This window comes from Onychostoma macrolepis, chromosome 01 (genome assembly GCF_012432095.1).
Source record: "Onychostoma macrolepis isolate SWU-2019 chromosome 01, ASM1243209v1, whole genome shotgun sequence".
NCBI classification, from domain to species: domain Eukaryota; kingdom Metazoa; phylum Chordata; class Actinopteri; order Cypriniformes; family Cyprinidae; genus Onychostoma; species Onychostoma macrolepis.
The window spans coordinates 4,249,316-4,276,918 of NC_081155.1; the positions used below are offsets into that span (position 1 = coordinate 4,249,316).

A 27,603-nucleotide genomic window follows, 5' to 3' on the forward strand; every position below is an offset into this window, starting at 1 on the left:
TGCTGGAGTTAAGGAGATAATTATGTGATGATTGATCATTAATGATGAACACCTGCTGTTATCAAGAAGAATCACCGAAGGAAAGAGAAATACAAGAACTACAACTGACTTCAGCCACAGCTGAAGATGAAATCAACTGAAAAAAAAGAAGACATTAAATCTCTCAAGATCTGATTAAACAGCATCAGACTGACCAGATTGACTTTATTTCTGTCAGACTTCTAGAGAAGCTCTTATTGAGAATTAACAGAGGTTTAGATGCTTTATTGTTTTGTTTGAAATCACCATCAAAGAGACCAGTGTTTCCTTTTGTTGGGCTCTGGGCTCTGGGCTCTTGACCCTTGACGTGTTGGTGTTAATATTACACTGGTTGCTTTAATTGTGTGTTTATATAGAACACACTTCGTTTAACCAAGAAAAGCTAAGAAAAAACAAAACAAAAAAAGAGTTGTGGGCAAATGATCCCGTCTCATTTCAAGTCCAACATCTGATTGCATGGATGTAGTACTGCTTTAGATTTTTTATATAGCTTCAGATGAAGTAGTCTTGAAAAATCAGATAATTTAAATAATTTACAAATCACTTTGTGCTCAAAAACTCAATGGTTGTCATCATTGTTGAGATTTTTCAAAACTTATTTTTTACAACTCCACATGCATTTTTGAGAGATCTAACACAGGAGTCAAGTGTCAAGAGCCCAACTAAAGCAAACACTGTTTTCCACGATGGTGGCATCATTTTAACTAATAAAACATCAAAGCTACTTATAGCAAATAAAAACAGTTTGGGTTTAAACTATTTTGAGCTGCTGTGTTATTTACACTCAAAAAGACACAGAAATAATCAGTATATGAATTTCAACAATGGTGACAATAAAAAGCTTCATGCTGCAATGCATGCTGGGTACCAGCACAGTACAAAACTCTTCCATGACTTCTATGTGCTTTTATTTTTGCCTTTGTTTTTGTATTGAGTTTTAGTAGCACTTTGCGATAGTGATGGTGAAATGAAGCTTCACGAAGCATTAAACTTTTCAGCCAAGTGGTTCAAAAAAGGGTTAATTTCTGGTGGCTTCATTTGCTCACAATATCACCTGGTGGCCAAAGAGTGTAAAACAAGCAGATATATTACAGACAGAGGTGGATAGTCCAGGGGGTCAGAAAGTAAAAGTCCTGCCATGTGTTTATTCCACCCATGAACTCAGCAGCTGATTTCACCAGAATAGGAACCAAGACATTCCTTTCAAGTCACAAGCAAGTCTCAAGTCAAATCCCAAGTCCTCAAAGAGTTAAAGTTAATGAGATAATTAAGTGTCTAATTAAATGATGATTGTGCATTAGTGATGAACACCTGCTGTTATTGAGAATTACAGAGGATCAGATGTTGATGTTTTATTGGTTAAAATGATGCCACCATCATGGACTACTTCTGTCAGATCTCTCTCTAAAACAGTGCATGTGCTGTTATAAAGCAGAGAGTTCAGCGCTGTGCAGTTAAGTTAAGTCGTGATGTATTGTCAAGTATGGTGACCCATACTCGAAATTGTGCTCTGCATTTAACCCATTCAAGTGCGCACACACACAGCAGTGAGTAGTGAACAAATGCACACACACGGAGCAGTGGGCAGCCATTGCTCCAGCGCCCAGGGAGCAATTAGGGGTACAGTGCCTTGCTCAAGGGCACCTTAGTCATGGTATTGAAGGTGGAGAGGGTGCTGTTCATTCACAATCCCCACCTTCAATTCCTGCCGGCGCGAGAATCAAACCGGCAACCTTCAGGTTACAAACCCGACTCCCTAACCATTAGGCCATAACTACACCTATTAGCTGTTTTCATATGATCAAATAATCTTCAGGTATTTATATAAATAACTTTGTTTATAAAAATAACTTTTTGTTTTACTTATATGTTCAGATTTTCAATAACCAACCCTGTGAAACTGCAGTATGCAACGAAAATGTTGCTCTAATAGTTAGATTGAATGAATTTTAAACCTATGTTACGCATATAAATATTTAAACTCCAGTGCTATTTAGACACACACAGACATCAATAACCAGCATATGAATCTCAACAATGGTGATAATCAACAAAATACTTCATGCCGAAATGAATGCTGGGTAACCCCATAGTAAAAACTCCCATCATGCACTGCAGCATAAATAATTATTGTCACCATTGTTGAGGATCGTATGATAAGTGTTCATGTCTAAAAGCCTGAATAATAAAGTTTTTATTTTTTCCAATACTTAACCATTGCATTGTTTAATAAAACTTTTTTGCAGTTTATTTGCAGAAAGAGAGACACTTTCACGATGTTCACTCAAGTGAATTAAAAGCCAATAGCATGAACTCATTTGCTTCTTTATGCTTTTAATTCAGCAATGTACAAATGTTCAATTGCTTGTTGTGAAGCAATATTGCGATTGCTTAAAAGCAAACCACTCTCAGTTATTAAAAGGGTCAAGAGCCTAGCTAAAGCAAACACTGCTCTCTATGATGGTGGCATCATTTTAACCAATGAAACATCAACATCTGATCCTCTGTAATTCTCAATAACAGCAGGTGTTCATCACTAATGCACAATCATCATTTAATTAGTCACTTAATTATCTCAATAACTTAAACTCTTTGAGGACTTGGGATTTGACTCGAGACTTGCTTGTGACTTGAAAGGAATGACTTGGTTCCTCTGGTGAAATCAGCTGCTAAGTTAATGGGTGGAATAAACACAGGGCAGGACTTTTACTTTCTGACCCCTGGATTATCCACCTCTGTCTGTAATATATCTGCTTGTTTAACACTCTTTGTCCACCAGGTGGTATTGTGAGCAAATTAAGCCACCAGAAATTAACCCTTTTGTGAACCACTTGGCTGAAAAGTTTAACCTCTTAACTGTCACCGTCCACCCTGTGGGACGCCTACCTTTACTTCACTATTTTACAATTAAATCCTAATCTAATCATGACAAACTATATATCGTTGGAAAGGTCTAAGACTCCTAAATAGGTATTTTACCACTTTTTCTGTTAAAAAATTATGTAGGAAAAGTAATAGATTAATTTATGACCAGAGGTGTCAAATCCAGGGTCAGAAAGTAAAAGTCCTGCCATGTGTTTATTCCACCCATGAACTCAGCAGCTGATTTCACCAGAGGAGGAACCAACTCATTCCTTTCAAGTCACAAGCAAGTTTCGAGTCAAATCCCAAGACCTCAACGAGTTGAGGTAATTAAGAGATAATTGAGAGACTAATTAAATGTTGATTGTGCATTAGTGATGAACACCTGCTGTTATTGAGAATTACAGAGGATCAGATGTTGATGTTTTATTGGTTAAAATGATGCCACCATCATGGAGATCAGTGTTTGCTTTAGTTGGGCTCTTGACCCTTTTAGTAACTGAGAATGGATTGCTTTTAAGCAATTGCAATATTGCTTCACAACAAACATTTGCACATTGTTGAATTAAAAGCTTGAGGAAGCAGATGAGCTTACACTTTTGGCTTTTATGTCACTTGAATGAACATCATGAAGGTGTCTCTCTTTGGTTTATTTACTGATGTTCAGCTGTTACAAAACTGCAGGAATTTACAATTAAACAAATTGCATCGTAATATTAAATATTGGAAAGAATTATATTGCTCAGGCTTTTAGACATGAACACTTATCATACGATCCTCAACAGTGGTGACAATAATTATTCATACTGTGGTGTTACCCAGCATGCATTGCAGCATGAAGCATTTTGTTGATTGTCACCATTGTTGAGATTCATACGCTGGTTCTTGATGTCTGTGTGTGTCTGAGTAGGACTGGAGTTTAAATGCATTAGATTTAAAATTCTTTCTCTATAACTACTACAGCAGTAAATTCATTGCGTACTGTGGTTTCACACAGTTGTTTATTCAAAAGCAGAACATAAATTAAAAAAATGAAAGATGTTGTATGTATATATATATATATATATACACACAGTATATTGGATGCAAACAGGTAAGCACCTGATGATTACCTCATCATATGAAAACAACTAACAGTTGCTCACTGCACAGCACTGATCTCTCCGATTTACAACAGCACATGAATTGCTACAGAGAGATCTAACACAGGAGTCAAGGGTCAAGAGCCCAACTAAAGCAAACACTGATCTACATGATGGTGGCATCATTTTAACCAATAAAACATCAACATCTGATCCTCTGTGATTCACAGTAACAGCAGGTGTTCATCACTAATGCACAATCATCATTTAATTTGTCTCTCAATTATCTCTTAATTACCTCAACTCGTTGAGGTCTTGGGATTTGACTCGAAACTTGCTTGTGACTTGAAAGGAATGAGTTGGTTTCTCCTCTGGTGAAATCAGCTGCTGAGTTCATGGGTGGAATAAACACATGGCAGGACTTTTACTTTCTGACCCTGGATTTGACACCTCTGTTTATGACAAGAGTGCACCTGAAAAAAATCTACATCATGACATGAATTCTGACCTTTGTCACAGAAAGTCTTCTTAGTTGTTTTTTTTCTCTATCACGAATTAGAAATCATAAGAAATTATTTATCAGTAGAAAACTTAAAATTTCAAAATTCATCCTTTGAAACCCATTTTAAAATCAGACATTGCATTACCATGTAAATGGTACATTAAAATCATGTTACAAAATATTTTCATTCATGAATTATAAAAAATTAAGTTTGGATAGTGCACTATAATGTCTCTGTTCAAAACTGTGGGTGACAGTTAAGGGGTTAAGGCTTCATGAAGCTTAATTTCACCATCACTACTGAAAAGCATTGAATTATCAACATTGATTCAATATTATTTAACATTGAATTTTCAACCTCAATCAAAATGATGATTCTGATGGAATTTCAACATTGAATCAATATCACCTTGCTATCTTTGTAACACTGATAATAGATACATTTTAAGTACAATAAAGTCTATCAAATTGAATACTTTAATTTATTAAAATTCATTAATTTGAATCAATAAATAAAAAAATAAAAACTTTAAAGTTTAACACCCTAAAAATGTAATAGTACATTCATGTGAAAAAAACAAAACTTTTTATTGCTCTCCGTTAAAAATAAAAATAATTTTATTACAAAAACAATAAAACTGAAATCGCTGCATAATCATGTTCATTGCAAAAACAGTTAGATTTACTGCTTCAGATTGTTACTGACAGCCTTTTATGCACATCATCTTATGTACAATAGTGTTATATTTCACAACATTACCTCTCCGCTTCTTATTGCTGATGGTTTTTGTATGATCTCTGCGTTTATTTTTCATTTTTAAAATCATCAGCCTACATGCTAAAAAATCATTATGTTGTCAACATACCCATAACAAAAACAGTATCAGCAGACAGAAAGTGAGGTGCATCTTGACAACCACTTAGCCAACTGAAACAGAAAAACAGCTTTAATTTCAAGTAATACCTGTATCTAATGCAGTAATAGCTGTTCATTTCCAGTAAGAGCGAATGCCCCAATCAGGACACTCACAGAAGAACACAGTGCAGCAGATGATCAGATTCGTCAGTCATTCTGACACACCCTCATCATTTAAAGCCCTGATAACATGCTGCAGTGGGACAAACCTCTGAATCCATAAACTCTCTACACAGTTCTACTTGAGAAGAAGAGAAGATGTCTGGATCTGAAGGCACAAAAGATGGTGAGAAAACCCTTTATGATGAAAAATAAACATAAAAAAACTGAATTTTTAAAAATAATATTTTAGAGAAATGTAAATTCAATGTCATGGTAATAATTTTCATATAAAGTTATATAAACACATAAAAAACTTTCATACTTTATCTGCAGTGAAAAGACGCGAAACCACTGAAAAACAGAAAAACTCTTCACACATTTCAAAGGACGTCATGAAGGTAAGTGAAGCATTAAAAGGGAAGCAGAAAATCTCCTCTATGGGAAAATATAGCAAACAATGTCTTGTGTGAAGCTGTTATCAGGACTGTTGAATTATTTACCACACATGAACCTAATGATAATAGTACTATTTTACTATCTTACTGTACTGTACTGTATAGCTACTGTATAATATACTCCTAAAGACAAAGGTTTCAAAAGGTGAACCTATCAGTGAACAGTTCTTAAAATAAAATATTTGTCTTAGTGTTTAGAACATTTTATTAATCTAGGTTTACACTTCTGTAATTGATTTACCCCTAAAAGGTTCATATTATTACTGTAGGAGTTTGCAAAGGTTCTGCTGCATGCTGGTATTGCATGTTTTGTGGTTTAGTATTGCTCTTTGCATTTTGTGTTTCTTATTGTTTGCATTTGTTGGGACACATATGATGCATGTGTACTATTTAGATGAGTATTTATAACTTTTACATTGAAATATGTGATATGTTCAAATTGAGTACTGCCCCTTTAAGAAAACCAGCAGTTGAAAGAGCAGTTAGCAGCTTGTGTTTCTTTACTGCATGTGTGATATTTAAGATTATATTTTTGTATCCATTTTGTTTGCTTTGATTTACTTGCGAAACTACAGAGCCCCTAAAGGGACATGGTGGTGGAAAAAAAAAGAAAAAAAAGAAAAGAAATGTCTTTCTCTGAAAGATATTTGCATTCCCTCGCAAAAATGTTTCGTTCTCTTGCAAATATATTTGCATTCCCTCAGAAAACATTTGCATTCTCTCACAAAACGAGTTGCCTTCGGACAAACACTTCCTGTTTACTTTACAGCTTGCAGTGGTTCATACAGCTCCATACGTTCACAGTGTAGCAGTTCATAGAGTTTTATTTTGAACTTGGACTCAAGCATGAAGAAATACAGTAAGTGCTTAGTTCAAAACACGGTTTTGGGACATTCTAAAATGCTTAATGTACTAATACAGTGAAATTGGAGAATCAAATTTTGCATTTATAATTCGTATGAACAAGCCTTGTGATTCCACGGTGAAAAATGTTGTATTTTTTATAAATCTTAATCTTTTTTTTTTTTTTTCGTTTTAAAAACATTTATTTATCATTCAATTCAATACATAGTTATAACATCACACAAAAAAGGGAACTCTCTTCCCATACATATCATTCACAATATTCAAAAATTGGGGAAGAAGTTGAACATTTCCATTTCTTAGATGTTTCCATCACAGATAAAGAGTTTCTATAACAAATAGTCTCTGATTGAAACAAGACTTGAGGTAATCACTGTTCCCGCTGGTATATCTTATCTTTTAAAGCAAGAAACATTTATTGCTTTCCATATCCCCTCTTTAATGACATTGATAACCGTCCACCATCTAATCCATTCCTCAGGGTCTATGTTATTCAGCTCTCCATACAGAACATCCATTTCACTTGGAAATCTATACAAGTCAGTTAACCATTCTCATACAGAAAACCGTACCTCCTTAGCATATTTACAAGACCAAAATAAATGGCTGATGGACTTGTCTTCTCCACATTTAAATTTTGTACATTGTGAACTCTTTGAGCAGTTCCTTTTTTCCAAAAACACTCGAGTAGGTAGACTTTGATGCACTACTTGCCAAGCAATGTCTTTATGTGAATTAAATAAAAATACATTGCTTACATTCTTCCATACTTGAATACAATCAGGCTCAATGAGCTTTCCCACCGGAGATATCCTCTGTAATTCTGGGTATAACATATTTTGCACGTTCACTCGATTTACTTTCTCGATAGGGATGTCTGACACTTTAACTTTTCTTAAGAAGAGTAACACCTTTTCGTATATATTTGGTCTAAAATCAGCATGAGGTTTATTTTGTGGACGTCTAATCCTCCAAGCATTGGCTACCTGTTGGCCCACCCAAAGCTTAGCAAAACAATGCCACAAGGTTTCTTCGTTCTTACTTAGACAAGCTTTCAGAATAGGAGTCAAAAACATTGATTCCAATTTAATACTTATTTCTGGAACTGCTAGCCCACCCTTAACTACTGATTTATACAATATTTCTCTTCTCATTCTTTCGTGTTTGGAACCCCAAAGGAAACCAAACAAGACTTTTTTAACCGATCTTATGAAATTAACTGGTACCGGCAAAGTTGCGGCTAGAAAGGTGAGAGAAGCTACAATTTTGCATTTATTACTAACACTTTCCCTCTCAAAGTAAGGTCTCGATCCTCCCACTGTTTTACTTTCCATTTAATTTTATCGAGTCTCTGATCCCAATTAATTTTCTCCATATTGTTAGCAATCAAAAGCTCTAAAATCTTAATGGATTCTACCTGATCTTTAAAGCCCAAATTTAATTTAGGTTCTTTCCAAAGGAATACAGAATTTCAGTCTTTTTTTCTATTAATTTTTGCACCGGTAGCTAGAGTAAACTTTTCACAGCTTTGCTAAGTTTCCTTAATGTAGTTATTATCAATAAGAAAGAGGGTTCCCAGTCAACAACTTGATCTCACAGTGATCTCACCATGAGCTCACAGGATACTCGTGATGAGGTCACAATGTGAGGTAACAGTGAGCTAAAAGTGTAACCTCACAGCGCCCTCACTGTGAGCTCATACTAATGTGAGGTCAAAGTGCACTCACTGCACAGAGACTAGGTACCCAGCATGCATTGCAGCATGAAGCTTTTGATTGTCACCATTGTTGAGATTCATACACTGATTCTTGATGTCTCTCTTTGTGTTTAAATTACACAGTATTTCAAAATGTTTGTGTCTTATCATGCTTTTAAAATCTTTCATAAATGGTTATGACACTGTTGGGTCTTATTTTGTATAATCACAGAGCTATTATTAAAACTTTAGATTAATAACTACTCACAAAGACTGCATACTGAATCTAGGTGATGGTTGCACTGTTATCATCAGTAACAATCCAATATCACCTGGTTGCAGTCTCTTTTTTGGTTTTCCTTGCCATAACAAATGTGCTTTTCAAACACAGTTACAGCAGCCACAAAAAATATAATGTTGTAAAGTCAAGTCTCAAGAGCCCAACTAAAGCAAACACTACTCACCACGATGGTAACGTCAAACAAAACAATAAAACATCATCATCTAAATCTGTTAATTCTCAATAAGCACTTTGTAGATGTCTGACAGAAATAAGAACCCCGCTCATCTTTTTGAGTTCACAATGAGCTCACATATTACTCACACTGTGAGGATCACCGTATGAGAATGGTGTGATGTCACTGTGATCATCGCGTGATCTCACGTATTGACTGGGATAGATCGTCCATATAAAGTGAGACCCTAGCCTCCCTACCTGAACTGCCCGGGATCGGAAACCCTTTAATTTCTGGGTTTTGCCTAAGCGCACAAGCTAGTGGCTCGACCGCTAAAATAAATAGCAATGGGGACAAGCTACAACCTTGTCGTACACTCGAACAAATAGTTATTTACCAATACTTTGCTTTGACAATCTGTATAAAGAAGTTTAATCCATGAGCATATAGAGGGGCTAAGGCCTAATCACTCACATAATCTATGTAAATAGCAATAATCTATACTGTCAAAGGCTTTTTCCAGATCTAGTCCTAAAATCGCCAAAGGCAGTTTACGGTTTTGTGCAAACAAATAACTATCTCTGGCCAATGCCAAATTGTCTTGTAAGGACCGCCCCTTAATGCCACATGTTTGATCGCTACCAATAAACTTGGGCATAATAGGCTGAATCTTAAAAAGGGCTTTAGACAATATTTTAGCATCTACCCTAGCAAAGTCAAGGGGATCCAATTTTTTAAATCTTGTTTGTCTCCTTTTTTAAACATCAATGAGATGACTACTTCTCTTAAAGAAGATGGGAGTTTTCCTATACGTAGACTCTCCATGAACATCATTAGCAAATGATCTTTTAAATCTTCCCAAAGGTTATATAGAATTCCTTAGGTAAACCATCTGCTCCTGGGCATTTATTATTACTCATGCTCTTTACTGCATTAGTTAAGTCGCTCACGCAGAGGTTAATCTCCTCCATTCTCCTTGAATATTATTTCCAACCTCAGAGAAGAAAGTCATCATATCCTCTTCTTCTATGTTTTTGATCTATATAAATTCTCGTAAAACGAATGAACATGGGATACTATATTATGGGTTCCTGTTATTATTTGATCGTCTTGAATTTTTAAAGAATGTAAACTTGAGGAACCAAGAAGTTTCCTAAAAAATATCTAGTGCATTTTCATTAGATTCCATATACTGAACTCTACTCCTTATAATATAGCTCTTACTCTTATAAGCCATCATTTTAGCCATTTCTTTATTAAGTTTTGCAATATCTTCAACTACATCAAATCCAAAATGAGACATAGAATATAAGATTTGCAAATCTCTCTGACATTTTTAAAATGGAAATTACTTTTCGACGTAGCTTTCTTACTTTCCTGTATGAAAACCTCCTTATTCTAGTTTTAAGATCTTCCCACCAATCTCCTACAGAACTATACAATTCTTGCAGAGATTTCCACTGATTAAGTTTTTTCTCTTAACCCCTTAACTGTCACCCACAGTTTTGAACAGAGACATTATAGTGCACTATCCAAACTTAATTTTTTATAATTCATGAATGAAAATATTTTGTAACATGATTTTAATGTACCATTTACATGGTAATGCAATGTCTGATTTTAAAATGGGTTTCAAAGGATGAATTTCGAAATTTTAAGTTTTCTACTGATAAATAATTTCTTATGATTTCTAATTCGTGATAGAGAAAAAGGCAACTAAGAAGACTTTCTGTGACAAAGGTCAGAATTCATGTCATGATGTAGATTTTTCAGGTGCACTCTTGTCATAAACAGAGGTGTCAAATCCAGGGTCAGAAAGTAAAGTCCTGCCATGTGTTTATTCCACCCATGAACTCAGCAGCTGATTTCACCAGAGGAGGAACCAACTCATTCCTTTCAAGTCACAAGCAAGTTTCGAGTCAAATCCCAAGACCTCAACGAGTTGAGGTAATTAAGAGATAATTGAGAGACTAATTAAATGATGATTGTGCATTAGTGATGAACACCTGCTGTTACTGTGAATCACAGAGGATCAGATGTTGATGTTTTATTGGTTAAAATGATACCACCATCATGGAGATCAGTGTTTGCTTTAGTTGGGCTCTTGACCCTTGACTCCTGTGTTAGATCTCTCTGTAGCAATGCATGTGCTGTTGTAAAGCGGAGAGATCAGTGCTGTGCAATGAGCAACTGTTAGTTGTTTTCATATGATGAGGTAATCATCAGGTGCTTACCTGTTTGCATCCAATATACTGTGTGTGTATATATATATATATATATACACATACAACATTTTTCATTTTTTAAATTTATGTTCTGCTTTTGAATAAACAACTCTGTGAAACCACAGTACGCAATGAATTTACTGCTGTAGCAGTTATAGAGAAAGAATTTTAAATCTAATGCATTTAAATATTTAAACTCCAGTCTTATTCAGACACACACAGACATCAAGAACCAGCGTATGAATCTCAACAATGGTGACAATCAACAAAATGCTTCATGCTGCAATGCATGCTGGGTAACACCACAGTATGAATAATTATGGTCACCACTGTTGAGGATCGTATGATAAGTGTTCATGTCTAAAAGCCTGAGCAATATAATTCTTATTTTTTTCCAATATTTAATATTACGATGGCATTTGTTTAATAGTAAATTCCTGCAGTTCTGTAACAGCTGAACGTCAGTAAATAAACCAAAGAGACACCTTCATGATGTTCATTCAAGTAACATAAAAGCCAAAAGTGTAAGCTCATCTGCTTCCTCAAGCTTTTAATTCAGCAATGTGCAAATGTTTGTTGTGAAGCAATATTGCAATTGCTTAAAAGCAATCCATTCTCAGTTACTAAAAGGGTCAAGAGCCCAACTAAAGCAAACACTGATCTCCATGATGGTGGCATCATTTTAACCAATAAAACATCAACATCTGATCCTCTGTAATTCTCAATAACAGCAGGTGTTCATCACTAATGCACAATCAACATTTAATTAGTCTCTCAATTATCTCTTAATTACCTCAACTCGTTGAGGTCTTGGGATTTGACTCGAAACTTGCTTGTGACTTGAAAGGAATGAGTTGGTTCCTCCTCTGGTGAAATCAGCTGCTGAGTTCATGGGTGGAATAAACACATGGCAGGACTTTTACTTTCTGACCCTGGATTTGACACCTCTGGTCATAAATTAATCTATTACTTTTCCTACATAATTTTTAACAGAAAAAGTGGTAAATTACCTATTTAGGAGTCTTAGACCTTTCCAACGATATATAGTTTGTCATGATTAGATTAGGATTTAATTGTAAAATAGTGAAGTAAAGGTAGGCGTCCCACAGGGTGGACGGTGACAGTTAAGAGGTTAATCTTGATACCACTTTAGGATCTTTTAAGAAATGTAAATTCAATGTCATGGTAATAATTTTCATATAAAGTTATATAAACACATAAAAACTTTCATACTTTATCTGCAGTGAAAAGACGCGAAACCACTGAAAAACAGAAAAACTCTTCACACATTTCAAAGGACGTCATGAAGGTAAGTGAAGCATTAAAAGGGAAGCAGAAAATCTCCTCTATGGGAAAATATAGCAAACAATGTCTTGTGTGAAGCTGTTATCAGGACTGTTGAATTATTTACCACACATGAACCTAATGATAATAGTACTATTTTACTATCTTACTGTACTGTACTGTATAGCTACTGTATAATATACTCCTAAAGACAAAGGTTTCAAAAGGTGAACCTATCAGTGAACAGTTCTTAAAATAAAATATTTGTCTTAGTGTTTAGAACATTTTATTAATCTAGGTTTACACTTCTGTAATTGATTTACCCCTAAAAGGTTCATATTATTACTGTAGGAGTTTGCAAAGGTTCTGCTGCATGCTGGTATTGCATGTTTTGTGGTTTAGTATTGCTCTTTGCATTTTGTGTTTCTTATTGTTTGCATTTGTTGGGACACATATGATGCATGTGTACTATTTAGATGAGTATTTATAACTTTTACATTGAAATATGTGATATGTTCAAATTGAGTACTGCCCTTTAAGAAAACCAGCAGTTGAAAGAGCAGTTAGCAGCTTGTGTTTCTTTACTGCATGTGTGATATTTAAGATTATATTTTGTATCCATTTTGTTTGCTTTGATTTACTTGCGAAACTACAGAGCCCCTAAAGGGACATGGTGGTGGAAAAAAAAAGAAAAAAAAGAAAAGAAATGTCTTTCTCTGAAAGATATTTGCATTCCCTCGCAAAAATGTTTCGTTCTCTTGCAAATATATTTGCATTCCCTCGCAAAAATGTTTCGTTCTCTTGCAAATATATTTGCATTCCTCAGAAAACATTTGCATTCTCTCACAAAACGAGTTGCCTTCGGACAAACACTTCCTGTTTACTTTACAGCTTGCAGTGGTTCATACAGCTCCATACGTTCACAGTGTAGCAGTTCATAGAGTTTTATTTTGAACTTGGACTCAAGCATGAAGAAATACAGTAAGTGCTTAGTTCAAAACACGGTTTTGGGACATTCTAAAATGCTTAATGTACTAATACAGTGAAATTGGAGAATCAAATTTTGCATTTATAATTCGTATGAACAAGCCTTGTGATTCCACGGTGAAAAATGTTGTATTTTTTATAAATCTTAATCTTTTTTTTTTTTTTTTTCGTTTTAAAAACATTTATTTATCATTCAATTCAATACATAGTTATAACATCACACAAAAAAGGGAACTCTCTTCCATACATATCATTCACAATATTCAAAAATTGGGGAAGAAGTTGAACATTTCCATTTCTTAGATGTTTCCATCACAGATAAAGAGTTTCTATAACAAATAGTCTCTGATTGAAACAAGACTTGAGGTAATCACTGTTCCGCTGGTATATCTTATCTTTTAAAGCAAGAAACATTTATTGCTTTCCATATCCCCTCTTTAATGACATTGATAACCGTCCACCATCTAATCCATTCCTCAGGGTCTATGTTATTCAGCTCTCCATACAGAACATCCATTTCACTTGGAAATCTATACAAGTCAGTTAACCATTCTCATACAGAAAACCGTACCTCCTTAGCATATTTACAAGACCAAAATAAATGGCTGATGGACTTGTCTTCTCCACATTTAAATTTTGTACATTGTGAACTCTTTGAGCAGTTCCTTTTTCCAAAAACACTCAGTAGGTAGACTTTGATGCACTACTTGCCAAGCAATGTCTTTATGTGAATTAAATAAAATACATTGCTTACATTCTTCCATACTTGAATACAATCAGGCTCAATGAGCTTTCCCACGGAGATATCCTCTGTAATTCTGGGTATAACATATTTTGCACGTTCACTCGATTTACTTTCTCGATAGGGATGTCTGACACTTTAACTTTTCTTAAGAAGAGTAACACCTTTTCGTATATATTTGGTCTAAAATCAGCATGAGGTTTATTTTGTGGACGTCTAATCCTCCAAGCATTGGCTACCTGTTGGCCCACCCAAAGCTTAGCAAAACAATGCCACAAGGTTTCTTCGTTCTTACTTAGACAAGCTTTCAGAATAGGAGTCAAAAACATTGATTCCAATTTAATACTTATTTCTGGAACTGCTAGCCCACCCTTAACTACTGATTTATACAATATTTCTCTTCTCATTCTTTCGTGTTTGGAACCCCAAAGGAAACCAAACAAGACTTTTTTAACCGATCTTATGAAATTAACTGGTACCGGCAAAGTTGCGGCTAGAAAGGTGAGAGAAGCTACAATTTTGCATTTATTACTAACACTTTCCCTCTCAAAGTAAGGTCTCGATCCTCCCACTGTTTTACTTTCCATTTAATTTTATCGAGTCTCTGATCCCAATTAATTTTCTCCATATTGTTAGCAATCAAAAGCTCTAAAATCTTAATGGATTCTACCTGATCTTTAAAGCCCAAATTTAATTTAGGTTCTTTCCAAAGGAATACAGAATTTCAGTCTTTTTTTCTATTAATTTTTGCACCGGTAGCTAGAGTAAACTTTTCACAGCTTTGCGAAGTTTCCTTAATGTAGTTATTATCAATAAGAAAGAGGGTTCCCAGTCAACAACTTGATCTCACAGTGATCTCACCATGAGCTCACAGGATACTCGTGATGAGGTCACAATGTGAGGTAACAGTGAGCTAAAAGTGTAACCTCACAGCGCCCTCACTGTGAGCTCATACTAATGTGAGGTCAAAGTGCACTCACTGCACAGAGACTAGGTACCCAGCATGCATTGCAGCATGAAGCTTTTGATTGTCACCATTGTTGAGATTCATACACTGATTCTTGATGTCTCTCTTTGTGTTTAAATTACACAGTATTTCAAAATGTTTGTGTCTTATCATGCTTTTAAAATCTTTCATAAATGGTTATGACACTGTTGGGTCTTATTTTGTATAATCACAGAGCTATTATTAAAACTTTAGATTAATAACTACTCACAAAGACTGCATACTGAATCTAGGTGATGGTTGCACTGTTATCATCAGTAACAATCCAATATCACCTGGTTGCAGTCTCTTTTTTGGTTTTCCTTGCCATAACAAATGTGCTTTTCAAACACAGTTACAGCAGCCACAAAAAATATAATGTTGTAAAGTCAAGTCTCAAGAGCCCAACTAAAGCAAACACTACTCACCACGATGGTAACGTCAAACAAAACAATAAAACATCATCATCTAAATCTGTTAATTCTCAATAAGCACTTTGTAGATGTCTGACAGAAATAAGAACCCCGCTCATCTTTTTGAGTTCACAATGAGCTCACATATTACTCACACTGTGAGGATCACCGTATGAGAATGGTGTGATGTCACTGTGATCATCGCGTGATCTCACGTATTGACTGGGATAGATCGTCCATATAAAGTGAGACCCTAGCCTCCCTACCTGAACTGCCGGGATCGGAAACCCTTTAATTTCTGGGTTTTGCCTAAGCGCACAAGCTAGTGGCTCGACCGCTAAAATAAATAGCAATGGGGACAAGCTACAACCTTGTCGTACACTCGAACAAATAGTTATTTACCAATACTTTGCTTTGACAATCTGTATAAAGAAGTTTAATCCATGAGCATATAGAGGGGCTAAGGCCTAATCACTCACATAATCTATGTAAATAGCAATAATCTATACTGTCAAAGGCTTTTTCCAGATCTAGTCCTAAAATCGCCAAAGGCAGTTTACGGTTTTGTGCAAACAAATAACTATCTCTGGCCAATGCCAAATTGTCTTGTAAGGACCGCCCCTTAATGCCACATGTTTGATCGCTACCAATAAACTTGGGCATAATAGGCTGAATCTTAAAAAAAAGGGCTTTAGACAATATTTTAGCATCTACCCCTAGCAAAGTCAAGGGGATCCAATTTTTTAAATCTTGTTTGTCTCCTTTTTTAAACATCAATGAGATGACTACTTCTCTTAAAGAAGATGGGAGTTTTCCTATACGTAGACTCTCCATGAACATCATTAGCAAATGATCTTTTAAATCTTCCCAAAAGGTTATATAGAATTCCTTAGGTAAACCATCTGCTCCTGGGCATTTATTATTACTCATGCTCTTTACTGCATTAGTTAAGTCGTCTACGCAGAGGTTAATCTCCTCCATTCTCCTTGAATATTATTTCCAACCTCAGAGAAGAAAGTCATCATATCCTCTTCTTCTATGTTTTTTGATCTATATAAATTCTCGTAAAACGAATGAACATGGGATACTATATTATGGGTTCCTGTTATTATTTGATCGTCTTGAATTTTTAAAGAATGTAAACTTGAGGAACCAAGAAGTTTCCTAAAAAAATATCTAGTGCATTTTTCATTAGATTCCATATACTGAACTCTACTCCTTATAATATAGCTCTTACTCTTATAAGCCATCATTTTAGCCATTTCTTTATTAAGTTTTGCAATATCTTCAACTACATCAAATCCAAAATGAGACATAGAATATAAGATTTGCAAATCTCTCTGACATTTTTTAAAATGGAAATTACTTTTCGACGTAGCTTTCTTACTTTCCTGTATGAAAAACCTCCTTATTCTAGTTTTAAGATCTTCCCACCAATCTCCTACAGAACTATACAATTCTTGCAGAGATTTCCACTGATTAAGTTTTTTCTCTTAACCCCTTAACTGTCACCCACAGTTTTGAACAGAGACATTATAGTGCACTATCCAAACTTAATTTTTTATAATTCATGAATGAAAATATTTTGTAACATGATTTTAATGTACCATTTACATGGTAATGCAATGTCTGATTTTAAAATGGGTTTCAAAGGATGAATTTCGAAATTTTAAGTTTTCTACTGATAAATAATTTCTTATGATTTCTAATTCGTGATAGAGAAAAAGGCAACTAAGAAGACTTTCTGTGACAAAGGTCAGAATTCATGTCATGATGTAGATTTTTTTCAGGTGCACTCTTGTCATAAACAGAGGTGTCAAATCCAGGGTCAGAAAGTAAAGTCCTGCCATGTGTTTATTCCACCCATGAACTCAGCAGCTGATTTCACCAGAGGAGGAACCAACTCATTCCTTTCAAGTCACAAGCAAGTTTCGAGTCAAATCCCAAGACCTCAACGAGTTGAGGTAATTAAGAGATAATTGAGAGACTAATTAAATGATGATTGTGCATTAGTGATGAACACCTGCTGTTACTGTGAATCACAGAGGATCAGATGTTGATGTTTTATTGGTTAAAATGATACCACCATCATGGAGATCAGTGTTTGCTTTAGTTGGGCTCTTGACCCTTGACTCCTGTGTTAGATCTCTCTGTAGCAATGCATGTGCTGTTGTAAAGCGGAGAGATCAGTGCTGTGCAATGAGCAACTGTTAGTTGTTTTCATATGATGAGGTAATCATCAGGTGCTTACCTGTTTGCATCAATATACTGTGTGTGTATATATATATATATATATACACATACAACATTTTCATTTTTAAATTTATGTTCTGCTTTTGAATAAACAACTCTGTGAAACCACAGTACGCAATGAATTTACTGCTGTAGCAGTTATAGAGAAAGAATTTTAAATCTAATGCATTTAAATATTTAAACTCCAGTCTTATTCAGACACACACAGACATCAAGAACCAGCGTATGAATCTCAACAATGGTGACAATCAACAAAATGCTTCATGCTGCAATGCATGCTGGGTAACACCACAGTATGAATAATTATGGTCACCACTGTTGAGGATCGTATGATAAGTGTTCATGTCTAAAAGCCTGAGCAATATAATTCTTATTTTTTTCCAATATTTAATATTACGATGGCATTTGTTTAATAGTAAATTCCTGCAGTTCTGTAACAGCTGAACGTCAGTAAATAAACCAAAGAGACACCTTCATGATGTTCATTCAAGTAACATAAAAGCCAAAAGTGTAAGCTCATCTGCTTCCTCAAGCTTTTAATTCAGCAATGTGCAAATGTTTGTTGTGAAGCAATATTGCAATTGCTTAAAAGCAATCCATTCTCAGTTACTAAAAGGGTCAAGAGCCCAACTAAAGCAAACACTGATCTCCATGATGGTGGCATCATTTTAACCAATAAAACATCAACATCTGATCCTCTGTAATTCTCAATAACAGCAGGTGTTCATCACTAATGCACAATCAACATTTAATTAGTCTCTCAATTATCTCTTAATTACCTCAACTCGTTGAGGTCTTGGGATTTGACTCGAAACTTGCTTGTGACTTGAAAGGAATGAGTTGGTTCCTCCTCTGGTGAAATCAGCTGCTGAGTTCATGGGTGGAATAAACACATGGCAGGACTTTTACTTTCTGACCCTGGATTTGACACCTCTGGTCATAAATTAATCTATTACTTTTCCTACATAATTTTTTAACAGAAAAAGTGGTAAATTACCTATTTAGGAGTCTTAGACCTTTCCAACGATATATAGTTTGTCATGATTAGATTAGGATTTAATTGTAAAATAGTGAAGTAAAGGTAGGCGTCCCACAGGGTGGACGGTGACAGTTAAGAGGTTAATCTTGATACCACTTTAGGATCTTTTAACAAATTTATATTCAGTTTCCATAATCCAGATCCCCTCGTACTACTTCCGTTTATCCTCACCACACAATCTACTTTGGCATGATCGAAAAAGAACACCGGTTTCAAAGATTCCATTACTTCAATTGTAGGTGAGGAGAATATGAAATCAATACGAGAGAAAGAGGAACCATTAGACCTAGTAAAACCTGGAATATTGGGGTTCTGCGATCTAAAAATATCTGTAAGTTTAAAGTCCTTAATAATATTCATAAGGTCTATTGAACTAGAATCAAGTTTTATTGTTGTTATTGATTTCTGATCTTCTTTAGCTATTATACAATTAAAATCACCTCCCATAATTACTTCCCGCTCACAAATTAATATTGAAGCTATTTCTTTCAAAATTTCCTTCCGCTCTTGTAAATCTGGAGGACAATATACGTTAATTATACGAAAAGCTATACCATTTAATTCCACCAATTCTTTCAGTTTCTGAACTTCCTTATCTGGAGTTGTTGTTGCAACACCTATCCCTCCTTCAAGTGATTGAACTTCTCGTCTTTGTATCTTTTCTCCTGTTTTCTCATCATTAGAAGCTAATGGGGGATCAATAAATCTTGATAAAGACAACAACTCTTCTTTCGACAAGGTCAATATAGAGACTTCAGCTGTTCCTTGCAATTGCGGTGAGGAGTTTATACTAGACACTCCCAAAGGGACCATACCATCTTGGGCTAAACGCTGTTGGTTCCCAGTAGCAACACGATCTCCAGTAGTACTCGCCAAGTCTTCAAAGTCCACTACATTTTCCGTTTCTCCATAATTCTGTTGTTTTGTTTTATTAGAGTAGGCATGGGGACAATCACGAAACCTGTGGCTTTCTGCTCCACAAAGGTTGCATTTCTTTAGTAACTGACAATCTTTGGAGCTATGTTCTTTACTTTTACAATGTCTACAAATTTCCAGTTCACGGTTGGCAGCTATGTGATCTAAGGAGCCACATTTTCTACATTCTTTTGGTTGTCCATTATAGAAAATATAGACCCTAATTGGGCCTAATTGGATTAATGAGGGAAGGTGGTGGTAATTACCCTCAGCGTCTCTCTTCAAACGCACTTGAAACTTAGATGCTCCAGTTTTTATCCCATGCTCATATATAATATATAGATACTTACCTGGCAGGGGAGACACCATGACCAAGAAGGCGGTTCACCCAGAGTCCTTAACATTTGTTCTGGTTTAGAGTATACAACAGAACAACAGTGTCGGCCTCTTTGGTGCAAAGGAATACAGTCCGGTTTGAGCTTCTGGAAGGATTGGAGATGGATCGTCTGAATTTCAGCAGGAAAATCTTACAGACTGTGCTTGGATTCCAACCCTTGCAACTGGATTATATCTTTGCTCTGCCCAGTAGGAAAGTCTTTGAAGTTGTTTTTACCACCTTTTTTGCTTATGAGCTTTGTTTGGAAAGATTCAATTCCAAGAAAACTGTGGCTCCCTGTCTTCAGAAAATCCAGTTGACTCCTCTGTCTGAAAGAGATGTTAGAACTGCGACTGTCCTGATATATTCTGAAAGGATTAAAGTAGAAGATATTGCCACTTGGTTATCTATGCATTGCGCTGTTTTGAATATGTCTTTGACAAGGAAGACAATATATATCTCATAGATTAAGATATAAATCTTAATCTATGAGCTGTTCCGAAAAGAAAAAAAAACCTTCAGAAAAAAGTTTTACTTAGGCACACACAGAAATCAAGAATCAGTGTATGAATCTCAACAACAGTGACAAACAGCATATTCAGCTCAACTATGAACATCACAAAACAAGCCACTAAAAAGTCACATAAAAACAGCAAAAATAAAAGAAAATAGTAAGAATAAAAGACATTACAAATACAATTCTGCTCATAATTTATTCATGTCGCAATGCATGATGGGAGCCATGGATGAGTTTTGATTGGCTACACCATGCTTTTTTTGATGGTCACTGTTGTTGTGATTCTCACACTAATTATTGATGTCTGTGTGGCTAAGTTAAAGACAATTTTTAAGTTTTTGATCAAAATAAGTTTTTATATTATACTGAAAATACCAGATCTTATGCTGTTCACAGCATTCACATAAGCAACAAAGAAAACCTAACTCAGTTATTCAAATCACTGTATGATGATTATGTCACAATATAATCATCACCACCTGATGACTTTTGTTATCTGCTGGTCTGGGTACTATAATTTAGTTACAGCAGCAAAACAATTGTAACATTAAAAAGTCAAGGGTCAAGAGCCCAACTAAAGTAAACACTGACCACTGTAATGTTGACTTTAAAAATTGTGATTTTCTTCTTTGGTGATTCTGCTTGTTAACATCAGGTGTCTTCAATAATGGCCAATCATCACTCAAATGAATCTCTTAATTACCTAATTGATTTTAACACTGTTTCAGTGTTACACATATAGACACCGAGCGGTGTTAATTTAACGCCGGAGATTTTTCTGTGTAATATTACTGTAAAAGCAGAATAGCTATGAACAAAACGCGCAAATGCACGTTAAGCTTTTTCTCCCCCATAGAAAACCGTTGTAGAAAATGCTTAAGGACTTAATGGACGAAGACGGTAATATAAAAAGACCAAATGTAGTACACAGTTCATTAATAAAATATATTACACACAGGAAAGCAGACAAACCCAGAACATGAACTGAACGCGCAAAGTTTCACATGTCTTCTCCCCCATATAAAAACATTATAAAGTCCTAATGTGGCTTAATGGATTACCACGTTGCTTGCCTGTATATAGTATATATTTTTAATAAGATACAAAATTTGGGCTTTTTTGTGTCTTTAGTGACATTGTTTTCTAAATAGATGTTAATATGGAGTTGGTCCCCAAGCTCTGTGTATAAAGTGTGGACTGATGGGATGTTGTTCTGTTCTGCTCCACGTCACACATGATGATGAGAGAATTTTGGAATAACATGACTGTCAATTATGGCACTTCATCCTACAAGAACAACAGCTCATTCCACACGTCATGTGCCATTATGCTATTATGCAATTACGCCATTACTACATCATTGCACATGCGCAAAAGTTTTTTGTTTTTTTTCCCTTCAATTTCAGTTTTCAGTCCGATCAAGTGATTACATGTCCAATCCAGTCAGATTGATTGAGGTGTTTACATGAACGATCGATCTGATTAAAAAATAATTATTTGGTTGCATGTAAACGTCATGCTGGAATAGAAAAGGGCTGTCCACAAAGTTGGTTTTTACCACAAAGTTGGAAGCATAGCATTGTCCAAAATGTCTTAGTATGCTGAAGCATTAAGGTTTGGCACTGAATGTGATTTTAAAGAGGGCTTCGTAGCAAATTCATTGCACAGGGTCCCAGATTCATAGCAACACCCTGGTCAACACAATGCAGTTGGTAACGCTCTCCAAACCCAGACCTGGCCATCAGACTGCCAAACAGAGGAGCGTGATCGGTCACTCCACTGAACAGGTTTCCACTGCTCCAGAGTCCAGTATCAGTGTGCTTTACTCACTCCATCACACGCCTGGTGTTGTGGTGTTGTACTTGGCAGCGATTATATTGGTCAGCATCTCAAAATAACATCTTTCGGGCTTCCATTTAACTACTGTCTTAACCTTGAGGACATCTTGTCCCAGTTGGTTAAGTTATATTTAGTTATAAGCTAAAACCTGTCAGTACTCTTAGCAAACTGATGTCTTTTGTCTTGTAGATCTTCAACGACCCCATTCATGGCCACATTGAGCTGCACCCCCTGCTGGTGAAGATCATTGACACTCCTCAGTTTCAGAGACTGAGACACATTAAACAGCTGGGAGGAACATACCTGGTGTATCCGGGAGCTTCTCACAATCGCTTTGAGCACTCTCTTGGGTGAGATATTATTATATTCAAAGCTTAATATATCCAGATGATAACTGATATTCTGCTGTCTCTCTCTATATTTTGTTTAATTTATTGATTAATTGAACATTTTAAAACAATTATTGTGTTGTATAATCAATCATTGAGCTCAATAGAAATGCTAGGTTTAGTAAACTAATATTTTGTGTGCTAGTGTGGCATATTTAGCAGGTTGTCTGCCCAGTCAACAATTTGATCTCACAGTGATCTCACCATGAGCTCACAGGATACTTGTGATGAGGTCACAATGTGAAGTAACAGTGAGCTAAAAGTGTAACCTCACAGCGCCCTCACTGTGTGCTCATAGTAATGTGAGGTCAAAGTGCACTCACTGCACAGAGACTAGGTACCCAGCATGCATTGCAGCATGAAGCTTTTGATTGTCACCATTGTTGAGATTCATACACTGTCATTTAAACACAAAGAGAAACATCAAGAATCAGAGTAGTTAATAATGTTTGTGTCTTATGCTGTTGTAGCTCTTCATGAATGATTATGAAAGTGACCCATACTCGGAATTTGTGCTCTGCAATTAACACATCCAAGGTGTACACCCACCCAGAGCAGTGAGCAGCCATTTATGCTGCAGTGCCTGGGAAGCAGTTGGGGGTTTGGTGCCTTGCTCAAGGGCACCTCATTCGTAGTACAATCCCTGCCGGCCCAAGACTCAAACTCGCAACCTTTGGATTACGAGTACGAGTCCGACTCTCTAACCATTAGGCCACAACTTCCCAAGACCAAGACTGCAAATTGAATCTAGGTGATGACTGTGTTGTTGTCATCAATAACAAACCACCTGGTTGCAGTCTGTTTTTGGGTTTCCTTGCCATAACATATGTGCTTTACAAACACAGTTATAGCAGCCCAAGAAAATATAATGTTATAAAGTTAAGGGTCAAGAGCCCAACTAAAGCAAACACTAATCACTATGATGGTAACATCAAACAAAACAATAAAACATCATCATCTAAATCTCTGTTAATTCCCAATAAGCGCTTTTGAAGATGTCTGACAGAAATTAAGTCAGTCTGGTTAATAATGAGTGAAGCTGGTTATTTGTTTATTTCAGTTGATTTCATCTAAGGCTGTGGCTGGAAGTCAGTTCCCAGTCAACACGTGAGATCACGCGATGATCACAGTGACATCACACCATTCTCATACGGTGATCCTCACAGTGTGAGTAATATATGAGCTCATTGTGAACTCAAAATGTTGAGCAGGTTGAGACGAGGCAGCTCAAATATCAGTCGCTGGGGGACATTCTACTTCCTGTTTCTCAACACTATCACAGAGATATCACAGTGCTCTCACATGATGAGCTCATGAGTGCACGCCCAGCTAACAGATTTCTGTTATAAGAACCTTCTCCAAACATACAACCCAGTCAACAATTTGATCTCACAGTGATGTCACCATGAGCTCACAGGATACTCGTGATGAGGTCACAATGTGAGGTAACAGTGAGCTAAAAGTGTAACCTCACAGTGCCCTCACTGTGAGCTCATACTAATGTGAGGTCAAAGTGCACTCACTGCACAGAGACTAGGTACCCAGCATGCATGGCAGCATGAAGCTTTTGATTGTCACCATTGTTGAGATTCATACACTGATTCTTGATGTCTCTCTTTGTATTTAATTTACACAGTGTTTCAAAATGTTTCTGTCTTATCATGCTTTTAAAATCCTTCATAAACAATTATGACACTGTTAGGTCCTATACTGTGTAATCGCAGAGCTATTGTTAAAAATTTAAGATTAATAACTACTCACAAAGACTGCATGTTGAATCTAGGTGATGGTTGCACTATTATCATCAGTAACAAACCAATACCACCTGGCTGCAGTCTCTTTTTTGGTTTTTCTTGCCATAACAAACGTGCTTTTCAAACACAGTTACAGCAGCCCCAAAAAATATAATGTTAAAAGTCAAGGGTCAAGAGTCCAACTAAAGCAAACACTACTCACCACGATGGTAACGTCAAACAAAACAATAAAACATCATCATCTAAATCTGTTAATTCTCAATAAGCGCTTTTGTAGATGTCTAACAGAAATAAGAACCCCGCTCATCTTTTTGAGTTCACAATGAGCTCATATATTACTCACACTGTGAGGATCACCGTATGAGAATGGTGTGATGTCACTGTGATCATCGCTTGATCTCACGTGTTGACTGGGTAGATTGCAGGTGTTTAGATGCAGGTTTTTGTACTGAAATAAAATGTTCAGCTATTTACTGAATTCACCCCTTCATCTCTGCCTCATGTCCTCATAAACCATTTCATATCTTACTCAGGTGGTTGATCTGGATCACGGCATGAAGGACAAAAACCCCATTGATAACGTCTATTTCTACAGCAAGAGGAAACCCAATGAAGCTTCTAAAATGAAAGTTTATCAGGTACCCGTCACATTTAAATCATTATATTTCAGAACATTCTTTCAGATTAGAAGTATGAATCATAATTTAATAAAATAAGAGTGATAAATGTCTCACTAAAGTATTTTTTGTAAACGATGCAGGAGCTTAAATCTATGTATTGTTTGAATGCTGGACTGAAGTTTGCGGTGCAGCTTATTTACTACAATAGAAACTCATTTGTCTTGTTCTGTCAGCTCTCCAGTTTCCTGCCAAATAAGTTTAATGAAGAACTGGTCAGAGTTTACTACAAACAAACTGATGGGAAACAGAAGGAGAAGAAAAAAGTGGAGGAGAAGAAGACAGTGGAGGAGGCTGAGAAGTGCTTTCAGAAATGGTGTGACTCCAAATTTGGACTCCAGTAATGTGCATTTGGTTTATAATATATGATATTTAGGGTTATGGCTGCACAATCAGTACATGTGTCTGTAATTTCACGGATTGTTTAATGAATGAACTACAGGGGCAGTTTAAATAAACTTTTTCACATTCATGTTACTAAATAAACATGCAGACAGAGAAAAACTATAATGGAAAATAAATTACAGGAGTAGTATTGATAGTATGAGATTTGCAAATAAATTAAGCACACTTTTATTCGATGAGTGAAAGACTTGTCACTGTAAGGCATAAAGAGTGACCAGCAGAGGTCTCTATTCTTATAATCAGGGCTTTTTTTTTTTTTTTTTTGGTAAAGGTTTCTCTGAGTCGCTGTGCACATGTGTTTATAACGCTCTGTCTGATATTGAATGTTGAATCAATCATACTGTAATCTTCATCATCAGTTTCAGATTAATTCTAGTTTAACCACTTATTCTCTGGGGCGTTTTTGGGAATTTTCTCCTAAATTTTCACACTCAAATTCAAATGTTTACCCTGCACACATACAATGGAGGAAATGAAAGAAAAAAAAATGGTTTAATTTGAAAGAAAACCCTTTGAACTATAACAGATGGGTGTCATTTTTCATAAATAACATTATATGTGTTTCAAATATTACAATAAACACAAAAAATAAAATAAAATGAAAATCTGTAATTCATGTTCTATTTATCTAAAACTTACTTAGTTTGATGCCACTAGATGCCAAAATGTACCAGAAAAAATAATTTTTCAAATAACAGCTTCCAAACAGGAGTTATTGCATCATAAATGAAGCGAGTGAAATTATCATATTTTGCATGTAGATTTGTCATTTTGAGTTTCCTTTGCAAAAACAAGCTATATAAAACAAATTACTCCCAGAATCCTAATTTACTATGTGCCATAACCACTTTTCCTGATTATTGAATGAATTATGTTTCATTTTTATGTTTTTCTAAGTAGTAAAATACAAAATTGCATAAACAAATTGAACCAAATTTCACATTTTGTGTTTTATATTATCAGTTGTATTCTTTCAGGAGACACAAAACTGTATAAATTTAAAAATATATCTACCCACTGGGCAAGGTTATGTCCAGAGGACGTCTTTTTATGTCTTTGCAGACGTTGAAAAGACGTCCACTGAGGAGCCAGAATGAAAGTTTTTATGACGTCTTTTTTTGGCGTGTTCTGAGCATCCGATTTAGACGTTCATGGAACCTCCATACAAGGTTAAAAACTAGTTCAAATGTGGTCAGTGGACATATTTTTTACATAATTTAAGGTTCATTTAGACATAATTTATACTGTTTCTGGACCAAATAAACACTCTCAGGATGCATTAGATTTAAACTCATGTTTTTTCAAAGTAATTTCCATTTATAATTGCAAAGCAACTCACAGACACTGTGTTTGTCCAAAAATCATGAAAATAAAAGAATCTTCACTGAAACAGTGTTTAATTAAATGATCAAATAACTAATGATTAAGCATTTGGTAAAATCAACTGCAAATCAAAGACAATAAATCTCTCAAGATCTCAGCAGAGGAGGATCAAACATCTCCACAAACAGCATCACCAGCTTCACTCATTAGATTGACTTTATTTCTGTCAGACATCTATAGCTTTTATTGATAATTACCAGAGTTTTAAATGTTGGTATTTGTTTCATTTGAACTCACCATTGTGGTGGACAGTGTTTGCTTTAGCTGGGATCTTGGTCCTTGCATTACTTGTGTTCGCTTTTCATTGGCTGTTGTAACTGTGTCTTTGTGAAACGCAGTTGTTGCGGTATCCTGAGAGTGTTTATTTGGTCCAGAAACATTATAAATTGTGTCTAAATGAACCTTAACTCTTTCACTGCCAGCATTTTTAAAAAAAAGTTGCCAGCC

General features: G+C 35.6%; 1 protein-coding gene across 6 annotated transcripts; it reads left to right on the forward strand.

Moving 5' to 3' along the window:
• Positions 1–5,553: 5,553 nt before the first annotated feature.
• On the forward strand, positions 5,554–27,301 carry LOC131547773 (deoxynucleoside triphosphate triphosphohydrolase SAMHD1-like). 6 transcript variants are annotated; one of them, XR_009273009.1, is made up of 5 exons: positions 5,554–5,687; positions 5,837–5,901; positions 22,738–22,898; positions 25,225–25,329; positions 25,545–27,301. XR_009273009.1 is itself a non-coding variant. In XM_058788415.1 (4 exons), the coding sequence occupies exons 1-4, from the start codon at positions 5,660–5,662 to the stop codon at positions 25,710–25,712; spliced, it is 366 nt and encodes a 121-aa protein (XP_058644398.1). In that variant the 5' UTR covers positions 5,558–5,659; the 3' UTR covers positions 25,713–27,301. The 6 variants fall into 6 exon arrangements, 2 of the variants coding, with proteins under 2 accessions (XP_058644398.1, XP_058644408.1); XR_009273010.1 differs by lacking the exon at positions 5,837–5,901 and adding an exon at positions 12,443–12,507; XM_058788415.1 differs by lacking the exon at positions 22,738–22,898 and having other exon boundaries at positions 5,558–5,687.
• Positions 27,302–27,603: the final 302 nt, after the last annotated feature.